The sequence below is a fragment of the Mauremys mutica genome, chromosome 1 (genome assembly GCF_020497125.1).
Source record: "Mauremys mutica isolate MM-2020 ecotype Southern chromosome 1, ASM2049712v1, whole genome shotgun sequence".
Lineage (NCBI taxonomy): Eukaryota > Metazoa > Chordata > Testudines > Geoemydidae > Mauremys > Mauremys mutica.
The window spans coordinates 144,688,769-144,708,104 of NC_059072.1; the positions used below are offsets into that span (position 1 = coordinate 144,688,769).

Consider the following 19,336-nt stretch of genomic DNA (forward strand, 5'->3'; position numbering starts at 1 on the left):
CATGTTCTGTACTTCAGCACACACATCAAAACACATTCCCCACTGATCTTCTCTCGGAGATGATTTCTCAGTCTTTCCAGTGCTGTCATAACATGTAGTGTGTGTCACCTGGATTCTTTTGAGTTTGATAAATGGCAGTACCTCAGTCATTTCAAACACTTCAGAACTTGGTCAGCAACCAACCAGTCTGGGGATCTCGGCAGCTAGCAGCGCTCCAGCCCTTGAGCTAAGAGCTCATTGGCTCTCAGTTGCTGGTGAAACAGAAATCTGTAGCCTGTATTCAATGTGGTACGGGGATTGGAAGAAGCCCTCACAGCAGACAGATCTCTCAGTCCTTCATCTATCAGCCGCTGAGTCCACAGGGCTACATTTGATATAAAAAAATTAGGTTGACCAAGCTACATCGCTCAGGGGTATGAAAAATCCACTCCTCTGAGTGATATAGGTAAGCCGACCTAACCCTCGGTATAGAGAGCACTAGGTTGAAAAAAGAATTCTTCCATAAACCTAGCTACTGCCTCTTGGGAAAGTGGATTAACACCAGCGATGGAAGAACCCCTGCCGTTGGCCTAGGTAGTGTCTACACTGAAGGACTACAAGGGTGTAGTTGCAGCACTGCAGGTGTGCTACTGTAGCCTTTCAAGTGCGGACAAGCCCTTTAATTCCACTATTTTAACCCTTCTCCTATTGCACTCTATTGCCTCTGCCCTCAGAGGGTGACTAGGGTGTGACCTGCCAGGTTGGTTGCCCACAATGTAACAGAGGCCCGGAGTATCCAGCTACAATCCATGTCCCCTCCCCACTGCATATTTCCCTTCCTGTCAGAGAAACAAAGTCAAATGCTGCAGTGCGAAGCACGTGGGTCACATTGAGCCAGAGATTCTGTGCTGTAAGTGAGGGGAGAGTACACTGGGTCTGATTCTCACTAACCCCAGCTACTCAGTGTAAAGGAGCCTTAGTGGGAGAATCAGACCATACGTAACTTAGTCTGCAGAAGAGAAGAGTGAGGTGGGATTTGATAGCAGCCTTCAATTACCCAAACGGGGGTTCCAAAGTGAACAGAGCTCGGCTGATTTCAGTGCTGGCAGATGACAGAACAAGGAGTAGTGGTTTCAAGTTGCAGTGGGGGAGGTCTAGGTGGGATATTAGGAAACACTTTTTCACTCAGAGGGTGGTGAAGCACTGGAATGGGTTCCCTAGGGAGGTGGTGGAATCTCCTTCCTTAGAGGTTTTTAAGGTCAGGCTTGACAAAGCCCTGGCTGGGATGATTTAGTTGGGGTTGGTCCTACTTTGAGCAGGGGGTGGGACTAGATGACCTCCTGAGGTCCCTTCTAACCCTGATATTCTATGATTCTATGTAACTTTAATAGAAAAGAGTAGTTGACTCCCTGTCTTATGTGCACCGTTAAGCCCATCCTGCCTCTATGAATCACTACCGACCTGTCTATGTATATTTATTTAGGAAGTTTTAACTGGTTTACAAATCATGTTTTGGGAGCACATTGGCTCCTTTGAAATGCAAGGTGCTGTATACACTGTATAAAAAAATCTCCAATGGCAGTAAACACATGAAAGGGTTTTTGCTTCTCCCACAAGGAACTTCAACAACTTTATATGCTCACGGTGGACAAACTTTTAAAATGAAATATATATCTATACATATATGTTTAAGAAAAAATGGCTCCATCTTCCTCATTGACCAGAGGTCACGCACCCCTCCAAGCATCATCTCCAGCCAAGCCAATAGCTAGAGTTCATGGAAAAGGAAACTCAAGTGTTCAGAGTTGCAGACCTGGCCTGGAAAAACCCTGCTGAATGCAGAAAAGCCTTTTTTATATTAGCTCCTTATGAGTTTGGAGCTGAGGCGGTGATCACAGGTCACCCATGTGCATTGAACAGTGAAAACAGGGCAGGGTTTTCTTTAAAGGAGCCACATGTCCTGGCAGTCTGGATCTGGGAATTGTAGCAGTGAAGCAGGCCAATACCCAGACTCCTGTTGTAAATCACAGCTATCTGACAGTGCTGCCAATATCAGTGCATTGTGTGAGCACGGAGGCCTTTTGCACTGGGCACTTTGGTAACCAGGGACCTGATCTGCCAGGTGTTCCTGAGCACCTTCCATTCACATTAACTCCAGAGAGAAGTAAGAGCACTCGTACAGGAGGGGCCCAGCTCCACACAGGATCTGGCCTCAGAGCTGGGGAAGCCTTCCCCACCATCACCCCCTGCATTTCTGAGTAGAGAGATAAATGGAGCCCTTGAAATAGGTTGTTCCCTGTATCACTGCACAGCAGTGAGGATTACCTTTCACTTGCCACAGAACCTGTGTTTCACATCACACCTGTGCATTATTATTTCTAATGCAGTACCAGTGGGGAGTTTTATTCAGTGTATTTCCTGTCTCTCTGAGCCCAGGTCGTTCTGAGTCGCTCAGGCTGTTGAATGGAGAGAGCCAGTGTGATGGCAGAGTCGAGATTTCCCTCCATGGTGTATGGAGCAGGGTGTTGGATGATCAGTGGGACATGAACGATGCCAGTGTGGTGTGTAGGCAGCTCCAGTGCGGAGTCGCTGAGAAAGCTTATAACCCTCCTAAGTCTGAGCGAGGAACGGGCCCTGTGGGGCTGAGAAGGGTCCAGTGTGCAGGAAATGAGACTCGTCTGACTCTCTGTGACAACTCCATGTCTGAGACAGCCCAGGCAGGAATTGCTGAGGACGTCGGTGTCGTTTGTTCAGGTGACTTAGTGTGAAAATCTTATAAATCTCCTGTCCTTGTTCAATGGGAACATGACCCACCCAGGGCCTGCCTCCACCCCACCTTGTGCTGAGATCTCAGCAGTCCTTGAAATGATGTGGATCTGAGGTTCAAACTGTGACCCATTTATAGTAAAAATATCACACTATATACAGAAAAAGCATAGCCACATTATAGGGTTAATAAAATGCAGCAACCTCCCCCCGTCCTGTCTCTCTCTCTCTCATCTATTTTTATGTATTGGAGCTGATAAAAAAAATGTTGATGAAAAATCTTCACAATAAGATAACTGATTTGCACAGAATGTCTGTTTCTATTGAAAATGTTCAGATTTTTGTTGAAGAATCCAAATTTAGTTGCAGAAGAGAAAAAAAATATTCATGGTCATCTAAATATTTTGTGGGAAATAAGAATGAATTTCCCGAGCAGTTCTAGTGTATATAGTGGCTTATTTATGTTAAAGTCTTAACAATTGTGCTGTCTTGGATCAGAAAACATTAGTAAGAAAAGGAAGTCACATGTAACCTGTTTTGACCAAGAGTGCCATGGATAATGGTTCTTGGCTAGATACCCGAAGGGACTTGGGTGTTGCAAGGCCTGACTCCTAGGTGTCTTGCCACCCAATGAGATCCTCAGCTCTGAGTCACACGCCCAGCTCCCTGTACAATGCGTGGGGAGAGTTAGACACCTCAGAAGCCTGCAAGCTGAAGAGGGAACCACCTAAACTTTCCAGCAGTGAAATGCCAAGGAAGGGAGCAGGACGTAGATACACAAAGTTATTTAGATGCCTAACTGCCATTGATCTAAGCCTCAGGCCCCTGACACACAGGTCAGAGGTAGTCACCTGTCTCTGCTCAGGACTCTCAGCCACAAACTCACTCCTGGAGCTAGGCATGTAAGCCAGGTCAGCTCTCTCATCTCCCCATTTTATCCATAACCCAGTGGTTAAAGCACTGAGCTGGGATGCGGGAAATCCATGTTCAGTCCCTGCTCTGCCTGATTTGGAGCAGGGATGTGAACTCAGATGAGTGCTCTAGTTACTATAGATTATAGGGTATGCTGGGGTGGGTCTCTCCTGCTGGAAATGTTCCACTTTCTACAAATAATTGGTCACTGAATCAGAGAAAAAGTAAGAGAGTGACTCTAGCCTGGTGGCCACAGCACGTGTCTGGAATGGGGGAAGGTCAATTCCCTGTTTCAATAAATATGTAACGATTTATATATTATGTATTTATAAAGAGGCAGGTAGGTATCTAAGTACCTTTGTGGCTCTAACCCTCTGTTACTTAGGAAATACATCAAAGTTGCTGTTTTAATGTGACATTGTTAAGTCCTAATCTTATAACTCTGCAATTTTCCTTCGTTTAAAAGGAGGGAAAAGAATCTGTGATGGGATTTTTTCATTGTTCTTGCTTGTAGATGACTATTGTACAAGATAATTCTATTATTCTTTTTGATGGTATATTATTTATTTTAAGACTCCACAGTAAAAGTAAACATAGGACCATAACACTGGTGTCCATGGTATCCTTCAAGTAACATATCCCTATATCATGCACTCTGTGTTACTGCACTGAAATCATTTTTCATGCCCATTGCAACTGCAGGGTAACTAAGGCACATTAAGGGTCCATTCCTGCTCCAATTGTGTCAGTGGGAGCTTCACAGTTGATTTCAGCAGGGTAGAATTGGGCCCTAAGTGTCTGGGACTTTATTGTAGACACATGGATCCAATTGCCTTTCTTTCCCTATATTTCTGAAATAAATTGCTACCATGTCTGCTTTCTCTAATCCTCTGGTGTCTACCCAGTTCTATAACAATTTAAGACTATTTGTTTTTTGTTAAATTTATTGTCTAATAATTCCTTGAACAACTTGATGCTTATCCTTTAAGAACAGTTTGAAAATATTCAGACTTTCCAGTAAGGGGCAATTCTGCATACCCTTAGTCTCACTAGTTCCTCTTACCCATAAGATGGGCCCTACCAAAGTCACGGCTATGAAAAATATGTTATGGCCTGTGAAATCTGATCTCCTCCTGTAAAATCTGGTTTTTTGGGTGTGTTTACCCAATACTATACAGCTTTCATGGGGGAGACCAGCGTTTTTCAAATTGGGGGTCCTGAACCAAAAAGGAGTTGCGGGTGGGGGGGGTGTCACAAGGTTATTTTTTTTTGAGGGGGTATCACCACCCTTATTTCTGTGCTGCCTTCAGAGCTGAGCAGCCACAGAGTGGCAGCTGTTGGCCGTTTGCCCAGATCTGAAGGCAGTCCTCCGCCAGTAGCAGTGCAGAAGTAAGGGTGGCAATACCATACCACCATTACTTCTGTGCTGCTGCCTTCAAAGCTGGGTGGCTGGAGAGTGGTGGCTGCTGACTGAGGGCTCAGCTCTGCAGGCAGCAGTGCAGAAGTAAGGGTGACAATACTGTACCATAACATCCTTACTTCTGTGCTGCTGCTCGCAGTGGCTCTGCCTTCAAAGTTGGACTCCCAGCCAGCAGCAGTGCAAAAGTAAGAGTAGCAGTATCGCAACCGCCCCCCCCCGACCCTCCCCTCCCCTACAATAATCTTGCAACCCCCCCAACTCCTTTTTGGGTCAGGATCCCTGTAATTACAACACTGTGAAATTCAGATTTAAATAGCTGAAATAATGAATTGTATGATTTTTAAAATCCTATGACCATGGAATTGACCAAAATGGAACCTGAATTTGGTAAGTCCCTACCCACAAGGGTTACTCAGATGAGTAAGGAGTTCAGAATTAGGCCTTTACACTCACTTGGTGTTTATCAAAGCTGCTCTCTAAAAATCTTCCTCATTTCCTTACATTACAGCCTTCTTTTCTTTTCTGTGTTTCTTGCAAAGACAGATTTTTAAAAGTATTTCAGTATCTCAGCCATTGCATCATTAATTTGCCTGGAAGCTGTTTAGCTATTATTATACTGCATATTAACAATTGGGATTCATCCCTGCAGGGAGCAGGCGGATCAGACTGGTGAATGGGACAGGTCGCTGCGCCGGGAGAGTGGAGATTTATTACCATGGCAGCTGGGGGACAGTCTGTGATGATTTCTGGGATCTATCAGACTCCAATGTCGTTTGCAAACAACTGGGATGTGGACATGCCATCAATGCTACTGTCTCTGCTCATTATGGGCAAGGATCAGGGCAGTTCTGGCTGGATGATGTGAACTGCTCTGGGAAAGAATCTGATCTCTGGTCGTGTCCTTCCAGGGGCTGGGGCCAGCACAACTGCAGACACAAAGAGGATGCGGGAGTTCTCTGCTCAGGTCTGGTCTGTGAATGCTCTTGTGAACCTAGTTACCAGGCTATTTAATGAAGAGGGAAGATATTTGAGGAGAAAGCTGAGAAAGATTTAGACTCTCTCTTGCTGTCTCTCCTACCTACCTACAGGGATCATGATTAAAAAGTCACCATTTCCCATCAGTTCCCACCCAGGAGTATTGGAGATATTGAAGCATTTCCCTAGTGTTGAGAGGGCAGTCACTGCTGTATTGCAGGTATCGGTGTGTGTAACTACTGGGAACCGGTGACTTTTCAGAGGTGACTATTGTATTTCTAATGGGCCTGTGGTGTCCAGAAGAGTCTCTGATTCTTGGAGTGATTGTCTCTGGCACTTGTGTCTGCAAAATAATGCACAGGATTGTTAGCAATCTCTGGGATTTCACTCTTTACACCTGTAACAAGTCAGACTCACCCCTGCGGCGCCTCCTGCTGGTTGCTCTGGGGAATTAGCTCTCTCCAGCATCCAAAGCACCCTCTGCAGGCCAGTGATCCAACTGTTTACTATTGGCCCCGAGTGCCTCCCTGGACCCCGGTGCCCTCTTACATGGGGTGCTGCCCTCAGCAATAACCCCTTTCTCTTAGGGTCTCCCCTCCTTGGGGAACCCCCACCCCACTATCCCCACCTCACCTCAGTAGTGGCTACTGCCCAGTCTCTATCTAGCCCCCATTCGCTGGGGCAGACTGCAGTATCCAGTACTCATCATCGGTAAAGGGGGTTTGGACCTGCTGCCTTGCCTGTCCCCAGGTTGCCCCCTGCAACCCCCAGTACCTCTTAGCCCTCTACTAGGCCGCAGCCTGGGGCTTTCCAGGCCAGAGCTCCCCAGCTCCTTAGCCTGTCCCCAGCCCTGCTTCACCCTAGGTACCTTGTCTCGGCTCCTAAGCAGCCAGGCCCATCTCTTTCTATAGCCAGAGAGAGACTGTCTGGCTCCTGGCTTTCCTGCCTTCTTATAAGGCCCTGTTTCTCAGTTTGGGGCGTGGCCCCCAGCTGCAGCCACTTCCCTAATCAGCTAAGCCTTGAGAGCCACCGCTCTCAAGCCCTGTCAGGCCACTTTTTAAACCCCTTCTCAGCAGGAGCAGGATCCACTCTGCTACAACACCCCAGTTCATTTCAGAATCAGACGATTTAAATTCCCTTTTTGTGCATTTCCTTCTAGAGTTCACAGATCTGAGGCTGGTGAGCGACAGTGACTGTGCTGGGCGGCTGGAGGTTTTCTACAATGGGACGTGGGGCAGTATTTGCTCCAATCAGATGTCTCGAGTCACCGCAGCAATTGTCTGCAAACAGCTGAACTGTGGGGATGGAGGGCAGATTGCAAGCGACTTTGAATATGGAGCAGGTTCTGGTCCCACGTGGCTGGACCATGTTGCATGCAGTGAGCAGCACAACTCCCTCTGGCAATGCCCATCAGGGCAGTGGAAACAGCAGTCCTGTAATAACCGTGCAGAAGAGACCCATATTTCTTGCAATGGTAATTCTGAAACTGTCTGTGCACATCCATGCACCTTCTACGTGTTTAACTCATTGAAAGGAAGTTATAGAAATTTTGCATGTATTTACTTTTCAGAATAGACAGTTTTACATTCTCAGCAGTGACACAGACATATTTTCATTGTCCAGTCTAGGAATGAGAATGAGGCCCATGGAAAACAACAGGGGAATTAGTTCTTTATACAAGCTGTGTTACACAGTGCCCACAAATGCCTCCCATTAGCTAGCATCATTTGGGAATCTCTGTGGTTATCCTTTTGGGCTAAACAATCAGAGATGGGCCCAATGTCAGTGAGCAGGACATAGGCAGTTGTGGTGAGTGATTGGAGCAGGAGTCAGGTACAGTGGGTAAAGCAGGAGCTGGTATTCAGAACTCAGAGCCAGGGGTCAGAGCCAAAGTCAGAAGTCAGGAATCAGAGGCAAGAGTCAGGATCGGGTTACCTGGAGCAAGGCAAGGGCGGGATAAGTCTGGGGTCAAAGCAAGAGCAAGGCTGGGAACAAGGCAGGAGCACGAGGTATTGCAGCTGTGGGAAATGCTTTGAGCAGTCGCTGAGTGGCTGCTGTGGCCACTGGACTCAAGAGCACTGCAGACCTTTCCCACAAATCAGGCAGCCTACTACAGGCCAGCTGCACTTGTTAGGTTGCCTGGAGACTGCTCTGCTGCAGGTGCTGATTCCTGAAACCCTACCTGTGAAATCTGGGTCAGGATCAGAATTCCCCAAAAGTATGTCTGTGTGTAGGTATGATGGGGGTGCTCTAGTCACCGCAGTATGGAGCCTCCTCCTGGTTGTTCTGGGGACTAGCTCGCCAGGTCAATGCCTCTCCCCATGGTTGCAAACCATCCCTCTATCTCTGTCTTTCTGTCTGCAGCTGCTCTCTTGATCCAGGAGCCGCTGTGGTCTCTTCGTGACTCAACCCTCCAGCTAGGTCACTATTGTGGTTTGCACTTCTGGGCGGGGGGAGTCTCTTCTCCCAAACAGGCTCAACCAGTCTTCCTATGGTGCCACTTCTCCAGTGGCTGGTTGGGGAAACCAGGCCCCCGCTCTACTCTGGGTTCTGGCTCAGGGACCCTCTAGTCAGCAGTCAAGGTTTGTTCCATCCCGTACTTTGCTGCATTTCCCTAAGCACTTGCCTAATCTTCTTGCTCTCTCTTTGTTCTCTGTGTCTATCAGTGTTCCCGCTACCTCCTCCTTGGAATTTAGATTTAAGCTTATGAAATTGCTGTAATTTAGAGGTTTAATATACCGATAACCCTACTTTCTCCTACATCCCACATGCTTCTCAGTCTATGTCATTAATTTTCAATCCATAGGAATAAAAGAAAAACCATCTCAGACCCTGTTTGCTGAATGCCCGAACTCTACAAGCTGCACAGGTATCTCTGCTTCTCACTGTCTCACTCTTGGTCCCTAAGGACTTTCCCAGCTGTTCCAGTAACATGTGAGGTTTCTGCATTTCCAGACCAGGAGAAGTTACGTGTCGTGGGAGGAGAGGACGGATGCTCAGGAAGAGTGGAGGTTTGGTACCGTGGCTCCTGGGGAACAGTTTGTGATGACTCTTGGGACATGGCAGATGCTAATGTTGTGTGTAAACAACTGGGCTGTGGATCTGCTGTATCTGCCCCGGGCAAGGCTGCATTTGGCGAGGGGACTGGTCCCATCTGGATGGAGATGTTGAACTGCAGAGGGACAGAGTCATCTCTCTGGGACTGCCCTGCCAAGCCCTGGGGTGATAATAACTGTGGCCATAAAGAAGATGCTGCTGTAAATTGCTCAGGTGAGTGACAGGAGATGTTTCTGCTACATGCTGTAATTTTCACAGAGGGGATGGATCCAACTGCCTCCTTGGTCCCAGACCAGACCTCCCAGCTCCTGTGTGAAGGAGCATCATGGATGCTGTTGGGTGGGACATTTGTGGGGTCAGGCTGGCTTAGGCATCAGCCCACACAGCCCCTGCATCCATCACAGACCCGTGTGCTGGTTTGTTACTAGTGTTCTCAGCACAGGGGACTTAAGTTTGGCCCAAAATCTCTAACATACAGATCCTATGCTGCTGTGCAGGAGTTTCTGGGAATCAGAACAGGTCACGGCTGGAGACCCCAAGGAGTCTCAGAGGGCCCCTTCTCCTGGTAACAAACATCCCCCCCCCACTCCAGGCTCCAACTCTCCTCCCTTTCCCTTTGCAGGTGTGACAGAGAAGACAGATTCACTGACTAGAACAGGTAAAACATCTGTCTCCTTCCATCAAGGGTTAAATTTCCCTGGTGCTGGTCACAGAGGAGGAGCTTCAAGCTGCAAGCTGCAGCCTGAGGGAAGGAGCTCCTTTCCATGGCCTGTGAAATCTGAGGGTGAATGACATCCGGGTGCTGAGCAGGACTCCAGTTGACAGGGCAGGGCCCATGATTCAAACAGCTGCCTGTGGTGCACAGACTGTGTCCCAGCCCATTACCCTGCGGTCTGGGCTGTGCAATGAGTGACTGGGGAGCTCCCTGCCCCCCCACCCCACCCCCCGACCCTCACAGGCTAATTTCTCTCTGTTGTATGTTCATTTCCATCCAGCTCCCCCGCGCCGCCCTCTGACTGACAGTGGGAGAGTCACGGTGCCCATGATCATCTGCATTATCCTGGGGGCCCTGCTCTGCCTGGTCTTAATCATCTTGGGGGTGCAGGTGCAAAGTGCCAGGGCACAACGCAGAGGTGGGTGCTGATTATTGTCACTGTGTGAAATGCCTCTGCAATAGCAAGAGAAGCGGTAGCTGAGGAGAGGGGCATTGGCAGTGTAATGGAAGACTAAACTGTATTATGCTGTTCGGCTACAAGGTGGTGCTGTGTGTCGCAATTTATTTAAACTAACCTCAGCCATGCGATGAAGAGCATTAAAGAGATCTTATAGAGAACACATCTGGTGTGAATCTATCTAGGAAGGAAGCTCTATAGCTGGTCCATCAGTGGTACGGAAGTCTGACCAGCTAATAGCAGCCCTGCCACCTATTTGTAAAAGGTGCACATGACATGGTGTCCAAAGTTCAGCAGTGCCAGAGGAGAACAAGAAGAGAAGGAAAACAGCAACAGAAGTTACATGGAGAAGGAACAGCAAAAAAAGTTGCAGAGAAAAACAAAACAAAACAGAGGTTGCAGGATCTCATCAAAATCCCTCTCTTCATTGCCCCAGAGAACTTCAGCTTAGATAAACCTTCACCATGGACAGACTAGAAGCAGCATTTTGCAAGATTTCAAATTGCTACAAAATTCTGTAAGGAAACTGATAATGTACAAGAATGCCCTTTAATTTATGCTATGAGGAAGCAGGCAGAGCATAACTTTAAATCCTATGATTTTAATCAAGATAGCCGTGAAAGGGTTCTGGATAAGTTGAATGCATACTTTATACCTCAGAGAAATGTGGTTTATGAAAGTGCATGTTTTCACAGAGAATTCAAGGACTAGGGGAAAATGTTGAATGGTTTATTAGAGCTCTGCATGCCTTGGCTGAAAACTGTGATTTTTGGAACAGCAAAATGCGAAAATATCAGAGATAGGCTAGTAGTGACAGGTTTCAGAGTAGCAGCCGTGTTACTCTGTATCCGCAAAAAGAACAGGAGTATGTGTGGCACTTTAGACACTAACAAATGTATTTGAGTAGCCCACGAAAGCTTATGCTCAAATAAATTTGTTAGTCTCTGAGGCTAATAGTGGTTATTCGGTTAACAGATAGAAATCTTTCAGAGCAGCTACAATTAAAAATAGATTTCACCCTATGCATTGCTGTTCAAAAAGAAAAGCAATCTGAGCTGATTAGACAGCAAAACCCAGAGCAACTTGCCAAACTTGAAAAACAAGAAACTAGCTTAGAAGCTGTTAATAAATGCAAGTAATTCCCATAAGACTGCTTAGGTAAGGAGATCGAACTCCCAGGCTAAGAAGGTTGAATTCCAAGCAATTACAAAAGTCTTACCGCCTAAATGCATTAGATGAGGACAAATTCATATCCCAAGAGATGGGGAATGTCCATCCAAAGGCTCAGCGTATAATAAATGCATAAAAAATTGACATTTTGCTGTTTGCTGCATCAAAGTAGTCAGGGAGTTGATTTATATTACAGACAATCAAGAGCCATTGTTTCTGAGATCTATAATATGTAGGGCCCTACCAGTTTCCCAGCTGTTAAAAATGTGTCACAGACCATGAAATAAACCCTTCCCCATGAAATCCGATCTCCCCCTTGCTGCTGAGCCATTACACAACTTGAGTCTATTTCCCCATGTTAAGTATCCTCACACCTTCTTGTCAAACTGTCTGAAATGGGCCATCTTGATTATCATTACAAAAGTTTTTTTTCCCCTGCTCATAATAGCTCATCTTAATTAATTAGCCTCTTAGTTGGAAGGGCAACTCCCACCTTTTCATGTTCTATCTATCTAATCTATCTATCTATCTCCTTACTATATGTTCCATTCTATGCATCAGATGAAGTGAGCTGTAGCCCATGAAAGCTTATAATCAAATAAATTTGTTAGTCTCTAATGTGCCACAACTATTCCTGTACTTAAAGGAATGCTTAACTGTATTATACTGTTCCGACACTAGGTGGCACTGTGTATAACAAGTTGTTTCAGCTAATATCAGCTATATCTGGCAGAGTATTAAAAGATCTTATGATGTACACAAGCAGCGAGCTTGAAGGGAAGCTCTGTAGCCAGGCAGTATCTACTACAGAAGCCTGACATGCTAGTAGGTGAAACCTAGGTGGCCTAACAATAGCAGTGAAAGCTAGCTTAGGTGTGTTTACTCATGCAATGCTGCAATCACCCCTCCAGACTGCAGTGTGGATGAACCTTCATGTAGATAGCGCTTTCCATTGTTAAAGCACTGCACAAATAGTAGCTAATTATTCCCCAGATAATCTCCAGGCAGAACATAAATATATATTTATATAAGTACTATTTTGCTCATAGGTGTAAGCACCAGCATGGAAGAGGTATGATTTTGTGTGGTACTAGGAGTTGCAGGACAAATTTATCAAGAGACCATAAAGGCTGAATATCAAGCTAAACTTAATGACAATGAAATAGCCAATAGAACAAACATCAAAGGGCCATAGTCCCTGTCACGTGGGACGTTCAAATCTAGGTTGGACAGAGCAGTGGGAATGTGCTGTAGGGACCAGTCCTGCACTGGGCCCAAGGGGAGGGGCTGGATGATTTCATAGGGTTTCACAGCCCTAGTTTCTGACTCTGTGCAAACTCTGCCCTTTGTTTTCAGGCTCCAGAAGATCCCTGGACCCTTTCTCTGAGGCCGTGTACGAGGAGATTGATTATAACCTGATAAGAAAGAAGCAGATGTTCGGTAGCTCAGGTCTGTGTGTCATTCCTAACAGGCAGCAAATCTCCAAAGCACTTCCCATCCTAATACTCTGACTCAGAGCTAAATCCCTGCAGCCTTCAGCCCTGTGCATCCTGGATGGCTACAGGGGCTGGGTCTGTGGACCTGCCAGTTACTGGACTCAAATGAATGAGTTTCCTCCCAAGCAGACTCTTCTATCCCCATTCTGAGGACAGTCGGTCCCATCTGTACATCCTGCAGCCTAGTTATGGGTCAGAAACCTGTCTGTTTACACCATTTTGATTCAATGTCAATCAACTGGGAAAATGCTGCTCTCAGTTTAGCACATTGTCAGACTCTCTGAGCATGGTCAGTGCATCTCCTTGAGGCTACTTCTGAGATCCATATTCTTCTATTTACTAATGGCGGGAGTAGATAACAGGCTTTGACCCTTGGAGGGACATGGCCTACTCTGGGAGCAAGGCAGGGGAGGGGAAATATCTTGCTTAACAAAGCGAGAGTCACGTCCATGGCTGGAGGTCATCTGGACCAGGCCATGAAGTAGCAACATTCAGGAGGAGGAGAAAAACATTCCTCTAAACAGATTCTTACAGCCTGAGTGTGAACGAAAACAGGCTCCCCAGTTAATGAGAAGGATTCAAATTAAACCTACAAGCAGCAGTCAAGGATCCCATGTTAAAGGGCTCACTCAGCCCTCCCTCACCTCATGAGGTCAATATGGCTGTTCCCAGCATCTTCCCAGTCTGATTTTATCCACCCCAAAGTCATATTTACCACAAAAAAATGGCTATTTCTCTTGGAAAGTCACCGTCAGTCGCTGTGAATTCAGCATCTTCTCTAGAAGAAGCAAAATACCAAGACCGTAAATCCCGCTCCAGGACCTGGATACATTGCCCATCAGCCAGTTTTGCTGTCACTGTGATAACATCCCATTTACCGTCTCTCCAGTCTCCTTTTCAGATGATTCAGTGGCGAAGCTGCAGTATTACACCGGGGATAGTGATGGGGAAAATGATCCTGCATCAGAACAAGGTAACAAGGAAGGAGGGTGAATACAAAGACAGACACCCTCATCTAGGTGGGGAATTTAATTTCCACATCAAAGATTTATGTCCAAACTCTTAATGGAAAGGTATGATCAAATCCTGACCCTTTCTCTGCTTGGTTCACGGTGCCCTCCCCCAGGGTAGAAACTGAAGAGAACAGGACGCAGAAACATTCACTGGACATGTAAGAATCTGAATTTAGAGCTGGCATCTATCACTAAACAGCCCTTGATCTGTGCCCCATGATCTTAGACCCCTGCCTCTCCAGCATGAGCATGTAGCCCAAGTCAGAATCTACCCCTTATAAAGTAAGAGACTTACTCCTGAGGAAATTCTGCACCAAAAAGTTAAAAATTCTGCATACAATATTTTAAAATTCTGCAAAATTCTACATATTTTGTCAAAATAACACAATATAATCACACCAGTATTTGCTGACAAGTATTTTGAAATAAATTACCAAAATAATTGAAAACGGTGTGACTATCTTGTTATTGTGTTACTGTGTTATTTTTAGAAATAAAATATGAACTTAGCACAATTAATTTTTTTTTTGTGTGTGCAGACTTCCCTCGAGAGTACCAAGTTTCTGTGTGGCGCAATCTGGGTGCAGGCAGCTTGGTGGGGTGTCTCAGTGTGATCTGGATGCACAGAGGCTCGGTGTGGGGTTATGAGTGTAGGTGAAATGGGACTCTGCAGGGGAGTCCCAATGAAGATGTTTAGGGCTCAGCGGAGTGGAGGTCTGGGTGATGGGGGAGTGGGGCTTGTTGGGGTGGGGGCTCCAGGTGCAACTGGTTGGGTCTCAGTGGGATGAGGGTCCAGGTGTGGGTAGGACAAGAAGCAATGAGCTCCCAGTGCAGGGGATGAGGCTTGAAGGGGGTGGGGATTTGGGTGCAGAGAGGGCTCAGTGGGGGATTCTGGGTGAGGTCTGTGTGAGGGGGACTCCTGATGCAGGGGGTGAGATTGGGGAAGGTGTGGAATTGGTTTTAGGGGCTTGGTTGGGGGGTTCTGGGTACAGGGGTTCCTGATGCAGGGGGGACTCTGGAGGGGGTTCTGGTTGCAGGGGGGAGGGGTCACTGTACAGGGAGCTGCTCCCCCTGTCCTCCCATCCCCCCATCTGCCCATCCCCCCCACTAAATCTCATCCCCACCCACCCAGAACCCCAACCCCAGCAAGCTTCATCTCCTGCATCTAGACCTTCCCTGCTCTCCAATCCCCACACCCACCACGGTACAGAGTTTTCTGCAGCCAGGGGATGTTTCCAGGGGTGGATCTGACCCAGCTCCGGCTGCTCCATGTAGGGGAGGGGGAGGTGGAACTCCATCTCTGTCCTCCTCCCGCCACCGCCCAGCTCAGACTAACATCCCTGGTCTGCTGTGGAATCCCCAGACACCCCCTACAACTTATTTACCTCTCTCTGGGCTCTGCTGGGGACAACTGGTGCAGTTTCTCATTGCTTCCCCACAGAAACCATTTTCTGCAGAAAGTAAAGAGAATCTGAGGGGGGCTATTTTTCTGCACTCTCGCAGGAGCACAGAATTCCCCCAGGAGTAGAGACTTTAAAGCATGCCTTTATAGAGTTCAGTTTTATTCACAACTGTTGTGTCTGGTGTGTCAGCTTTTATCTTCCAATATGTCCAGGGTTAGTGCCTCACCAGCACAGATCTTGATCCTATTGAAGGGCATGACAAAGTTGCTATTGGATACAGTGGGACAGGGCTGGGCCCTTGTTATTTATGAGGAACTAAAAGTTGCAAAATTCCTGTTTCATACACTGTCCATGACTGACCCTGGCTCACCCTGTTATTTCTCCTACAAACTCCATGATAAACAGCCCAAACTCCAAGGCAACAGGCCTTTAATGGGGAAACTAAAAACCTACTGGAGAAATAAGTATGTTCAGCAAATGCTGAGTGTGCTGTTTGTTGTTCCAGAAGGAGCTTTCCTTGGTGGTTCTCAGTTGGATTACAATAATGTGGAGGAACCTGCATCAAGCGACATCCCCCAGACTCCAGATGGTCAAGGTGAGCAGTGAATCCATCTCCTGAAAACATTACTCCATGGCTACTGCTGCTCCACCCCCCTTCATTTTCTAATCTGCCCTTTGATCCTGAGCTCAGGGCTGGGAAGAATTAACCAGACTAGCCTGGTTGGAGCCAGAGATGGGCATTCCACAATTAACAGTACCCCTCAAATAACACAAGTATGTAGGGGCAAAATTTGAAAGTCTGAGGCTCAAAACGAGATTAAACTAACTGGAGACATAAAGGGTAACAAGACAACATTATACAAATTTAACATAGTAAATGCCAGTGAAAATGAGGTAGGATGAGAGGCTAAAAATAGGGAACAAGTTAAAAGTTACTTAGACAAGTTAGATGTCTTCCAGTTGCCAGGGCCTGATGAAATAGTCCCTTGCACTCTAAACTCTATGCAGTCTGGCAGGATAATATCAAACAGGTAAACTGAGGTGTATATTACATTCATAATAAATAATATACATAAATCCCTCATTCTTCACACCTGACATATAGTTTATTTCTCTATTAAGAGGTCCCTGCCCGGTCTGGAGGTGCCCCATGGGATGGTTATGATGATGCCAGAGATGCCAGAGAAGTTTCTTACACTGAAGATGACCCTGCTTCTGGACCGAGTGCCCAGGAAGTCACTGTGGCCCATGGGGACAGCGACAGGAACAGAGATGATCAGACTGGTGAGTGAGGAAATGCAGTGTTGCCAATTGTCACAATTTTTTCATTAGTCCCATGATATTTGTTTTTCTAAAAGTTTCAGTTTCTGGACTTTAACCTAAAGCCTCAGAAACCACAAGACAAAACTGAGAAATGCACCAAAAAATTGTTTAAATCTCATTATTTGTAGGCCAAACTCAAGATATTTGAGGCCTGACCCCTCATTTCTGAACACTTGAGGTTGGAAATGCTGGAAAGGTCTGTGTTTCCCGGTGATTGATCCACAGGAACAGTCTCCAGTTGGGAATGTGGGTTATGCAGCAAGGAAGAGACCTTGGCCAAAGCAATGGCTGAAAGGAGTCTCCTTTCCCGGTCTTTGTGAGCCGACACGTTTGAGATTGGAATTCCAGATGGGATTGTTGGGCCTGTGTATTGGGACCTCTTTTGTTGGCAACTCACCTGGAAGAGCCTTTACTGGCCACTAGAGGTCACTGTCAGTGCACTGCAATACAGTTATTGGTAAACTGCTAGGTGCATGCCCACCCTAACCTTTACTAAGCAGAGTTAAATGGATTTAAACCAAGAAAGAGAAGATTTCCTAGATAAGATCCTTGATCCTACAAATACTAGATCCCATCTTTCACTACTCACGTGAATAGTCTCACTGACTTTAGTGGGACTGTCCAAATCAGCAAAGTTATATGTGACTATTGGCAGGATCAGGGCCAAAGTTTCTTTCCCCAAACCAGGTGTCAGTGCCCTGGATGGTAATGGGAAGAGCAGGGCCCTGCTGTGGGGTTGGTTACTGGCCCAGCTTCAGGTTTGAAATCACTCTCTTTTATATGTAAATGTCCCTTTTAGGATAGAATCAGACCTGGGGCCCAGAGATGAAATGTGCATTTCTTTGGTCTTGATGGCAAACAAGCATTGTGTGGGCAGGTGAGATCTAGGAGGTCCAGGCATGTCCCACAGGCTAGGGCCCCCACCCTACTCCAGCCACCAGGTCTCTGCTGACATGTGGTCCCTTAGGGACTATACCAGCGGTCAGGAGTTACAACAGCTCCCAGTGGCCTATCAGGGAGTTGTCTGCTCACTGCCATCCCCACACTTCTCCTGCACCAGGGAGGTCTCAACACAGAGAGAATCTGCTCCCACATGTTTTCTTTGAAGAACAGAAAGAGATAATGGATTAAACGTGTCAGAGGCCCACTCAGGGAAACTGTGGGCGGGGGCTGATTCACAGCCCATACTGTATGTTGCCCATCCATTATGTGAGTGCACATGGGTAGAGAATGGATACATTGACTGTAATGTGACCTCCTTGCTATTTTCAGGCTGGAGACTGCACTCACTAAGAAGTGAACGGGCCTCTGGGGCTGAGAGGGATGCTCTGTCCCCACCTCCTCCTGATGCGGGTTATGATGATGTTGATGATGGTGCCTCTGGGACATGAATATAAGAACGGCTGGGTTCAGATCAAATATCCTGTGAGGATGTAAATGCTGTATGGTTAGACTCTTCCTGTCCCAAATGTTCATTCACCTATGGGGGTATCAGAGAAAATCTCTGCCTGGGAACTACTTGAATCAGCTTTTTTTTATTGCAGTTTGTTTAGATGCAAGAAATGTAAGTATGATTGAGATGGGACTGTGATTGTCCCCTGTAACTTCCCATTGATCAGACAGTCTCGAACTTCCCTGCTTTTGTGTTCCTAACATTTCTTCATTGTGAATATTTGCTTTTTCTTATTAAACGCTTTTTGAAGATCTGTTCCAGGGTTGATGTTTTTCTCATGAGGTCTGTTGGGTGGCTCCATGGGGACCAACAGGGAGAGAGATGGAGACTGAATCACCAAAAAGTAATAATGTTAAAATGTCACTTCTCTGGTATCACCGGCTCCAGGATGGGGCACTGCACTGAGAGTGAATGTTCTATCAGGAATGTGGTAACAGTGAGAAACCCGAAAACAAAATATTCTTAACACCAGAGAGGGCCTTAACCACCAATCCAGACTCTCCTCTGAAATCCAGGAGGATAAATGGGAAGTTATTTACAGGTACCTTAATACGCGCATGCACATACATAATTAGTGAAAAGAGGCTCCTAACCTCTTCTCTGCCCTACAAATTCTTATACTACGCCCATCATTGTAGCACCAGAGCATCTTAAAGAGGTGCATTAAGTGACATGATTTTCTTCCATCACATGTGGTTCATTCTCCATCCTTCCCCCTGGGGAAAGAGCATATGAATTCTTATGGAGGGTTATTTGTGGTTTTATTGTAAGTTCATAGCAGGTCATAAATTAGTGAAGGCAGGTTTTAGAAGGTCATTTTCAAGTGAAACAGAAAGAGGGTACAGGTGATTTGTGATCCTGTGGGAGTTGGGTCTAGAGCAGAGGTCGGCAACCTTTTAGAAGTGGTGTGCCGAGTCTTGATTTAGTCACTCTAATTTAAGGTTTCATGTGCCAGTAATACATTTTAACGTTTTTAGAAGGCCTCTTTCTATAAGTCTATAATATATAACTAAACTATTCTTGTATGTAAAGTAAATAAGGTTTTAAAAATGTTTAAGATGCTTCATTTAAAATTAAATTAAAATGCAGAGCCCCCCGGACCGGTGGCCAGGACCTGGGCAGTGTGAGTGCCACTGAAAATCAGCTCGCGTGCCACCTTCAGCATGCGTGCCATAGGTTGCCTACCTCTGTTCTAGA

General features: G+C 46.4%; 1 protein-coding gene across 1 annotated transcript in view; it reads left to right on the forward strand.

Moving 5' to 3' along the window:
* The window catches only part of LOC123348647 (scavenger receptor cysteine-rich type 1 protein M130-like), a 36,321-nt gene extending 17,298 nt beyond the window's left edge, over positions 1 to 19,023 (forward strand). The window contains exons 6-17 of the mRNA XM_044986263.1: positions 2,416 to 2,733; positions 5,727 to 6,050; positions 7,221 to 7,526; positions 8,859 to 8,921; positions 9,008 to 9,322; positions 9,732 to 9,767; positions 10,105 to 10,242; positions 12,808 to 12,900; positions 13,837 to 13,920; positions 15,869 to 15,958; positions 16,486 to 16,647; positions 17,959 to 19,023. Coding sequence (XP_044842198.1) covers positions 2,416 to 2,733; positions 5,727 to 6,050; positions 7,221 to 7,526; positions 8,859 to 8,921; positions 9,008 to 9,322; positions 9,732 to 9,767; positions 10,105 to 10,242; positions 12,808 to 12,900; positions 13,837 to 13,920; positions 15,869 to 15,958; positions 16,486 to 16,647; positions 17,959 to 18,077 — 2,048 coding nt within the window. The 3' untranslated portion in view covers positions 18,078 to 19,023. The remainder of the gene's footprint in view (positions 1 to 2,415; positions 2,734 to 5,726; positions 6,051 to 7,220; positions 7,527 to 8,858; positions 8,922 to 9,007; positions 9,323 to 9,731; positions 9,768 to 10,104; positions 10,243 to 12,807; positions 12,901 to 13,836; positions 13,921 to 15,868; positions 15,959 to 16,485; positions 16,648 to 17,958) is intronic.
* Positions 19,024 to 19,336: the final 313 nt, after the last annotated feature.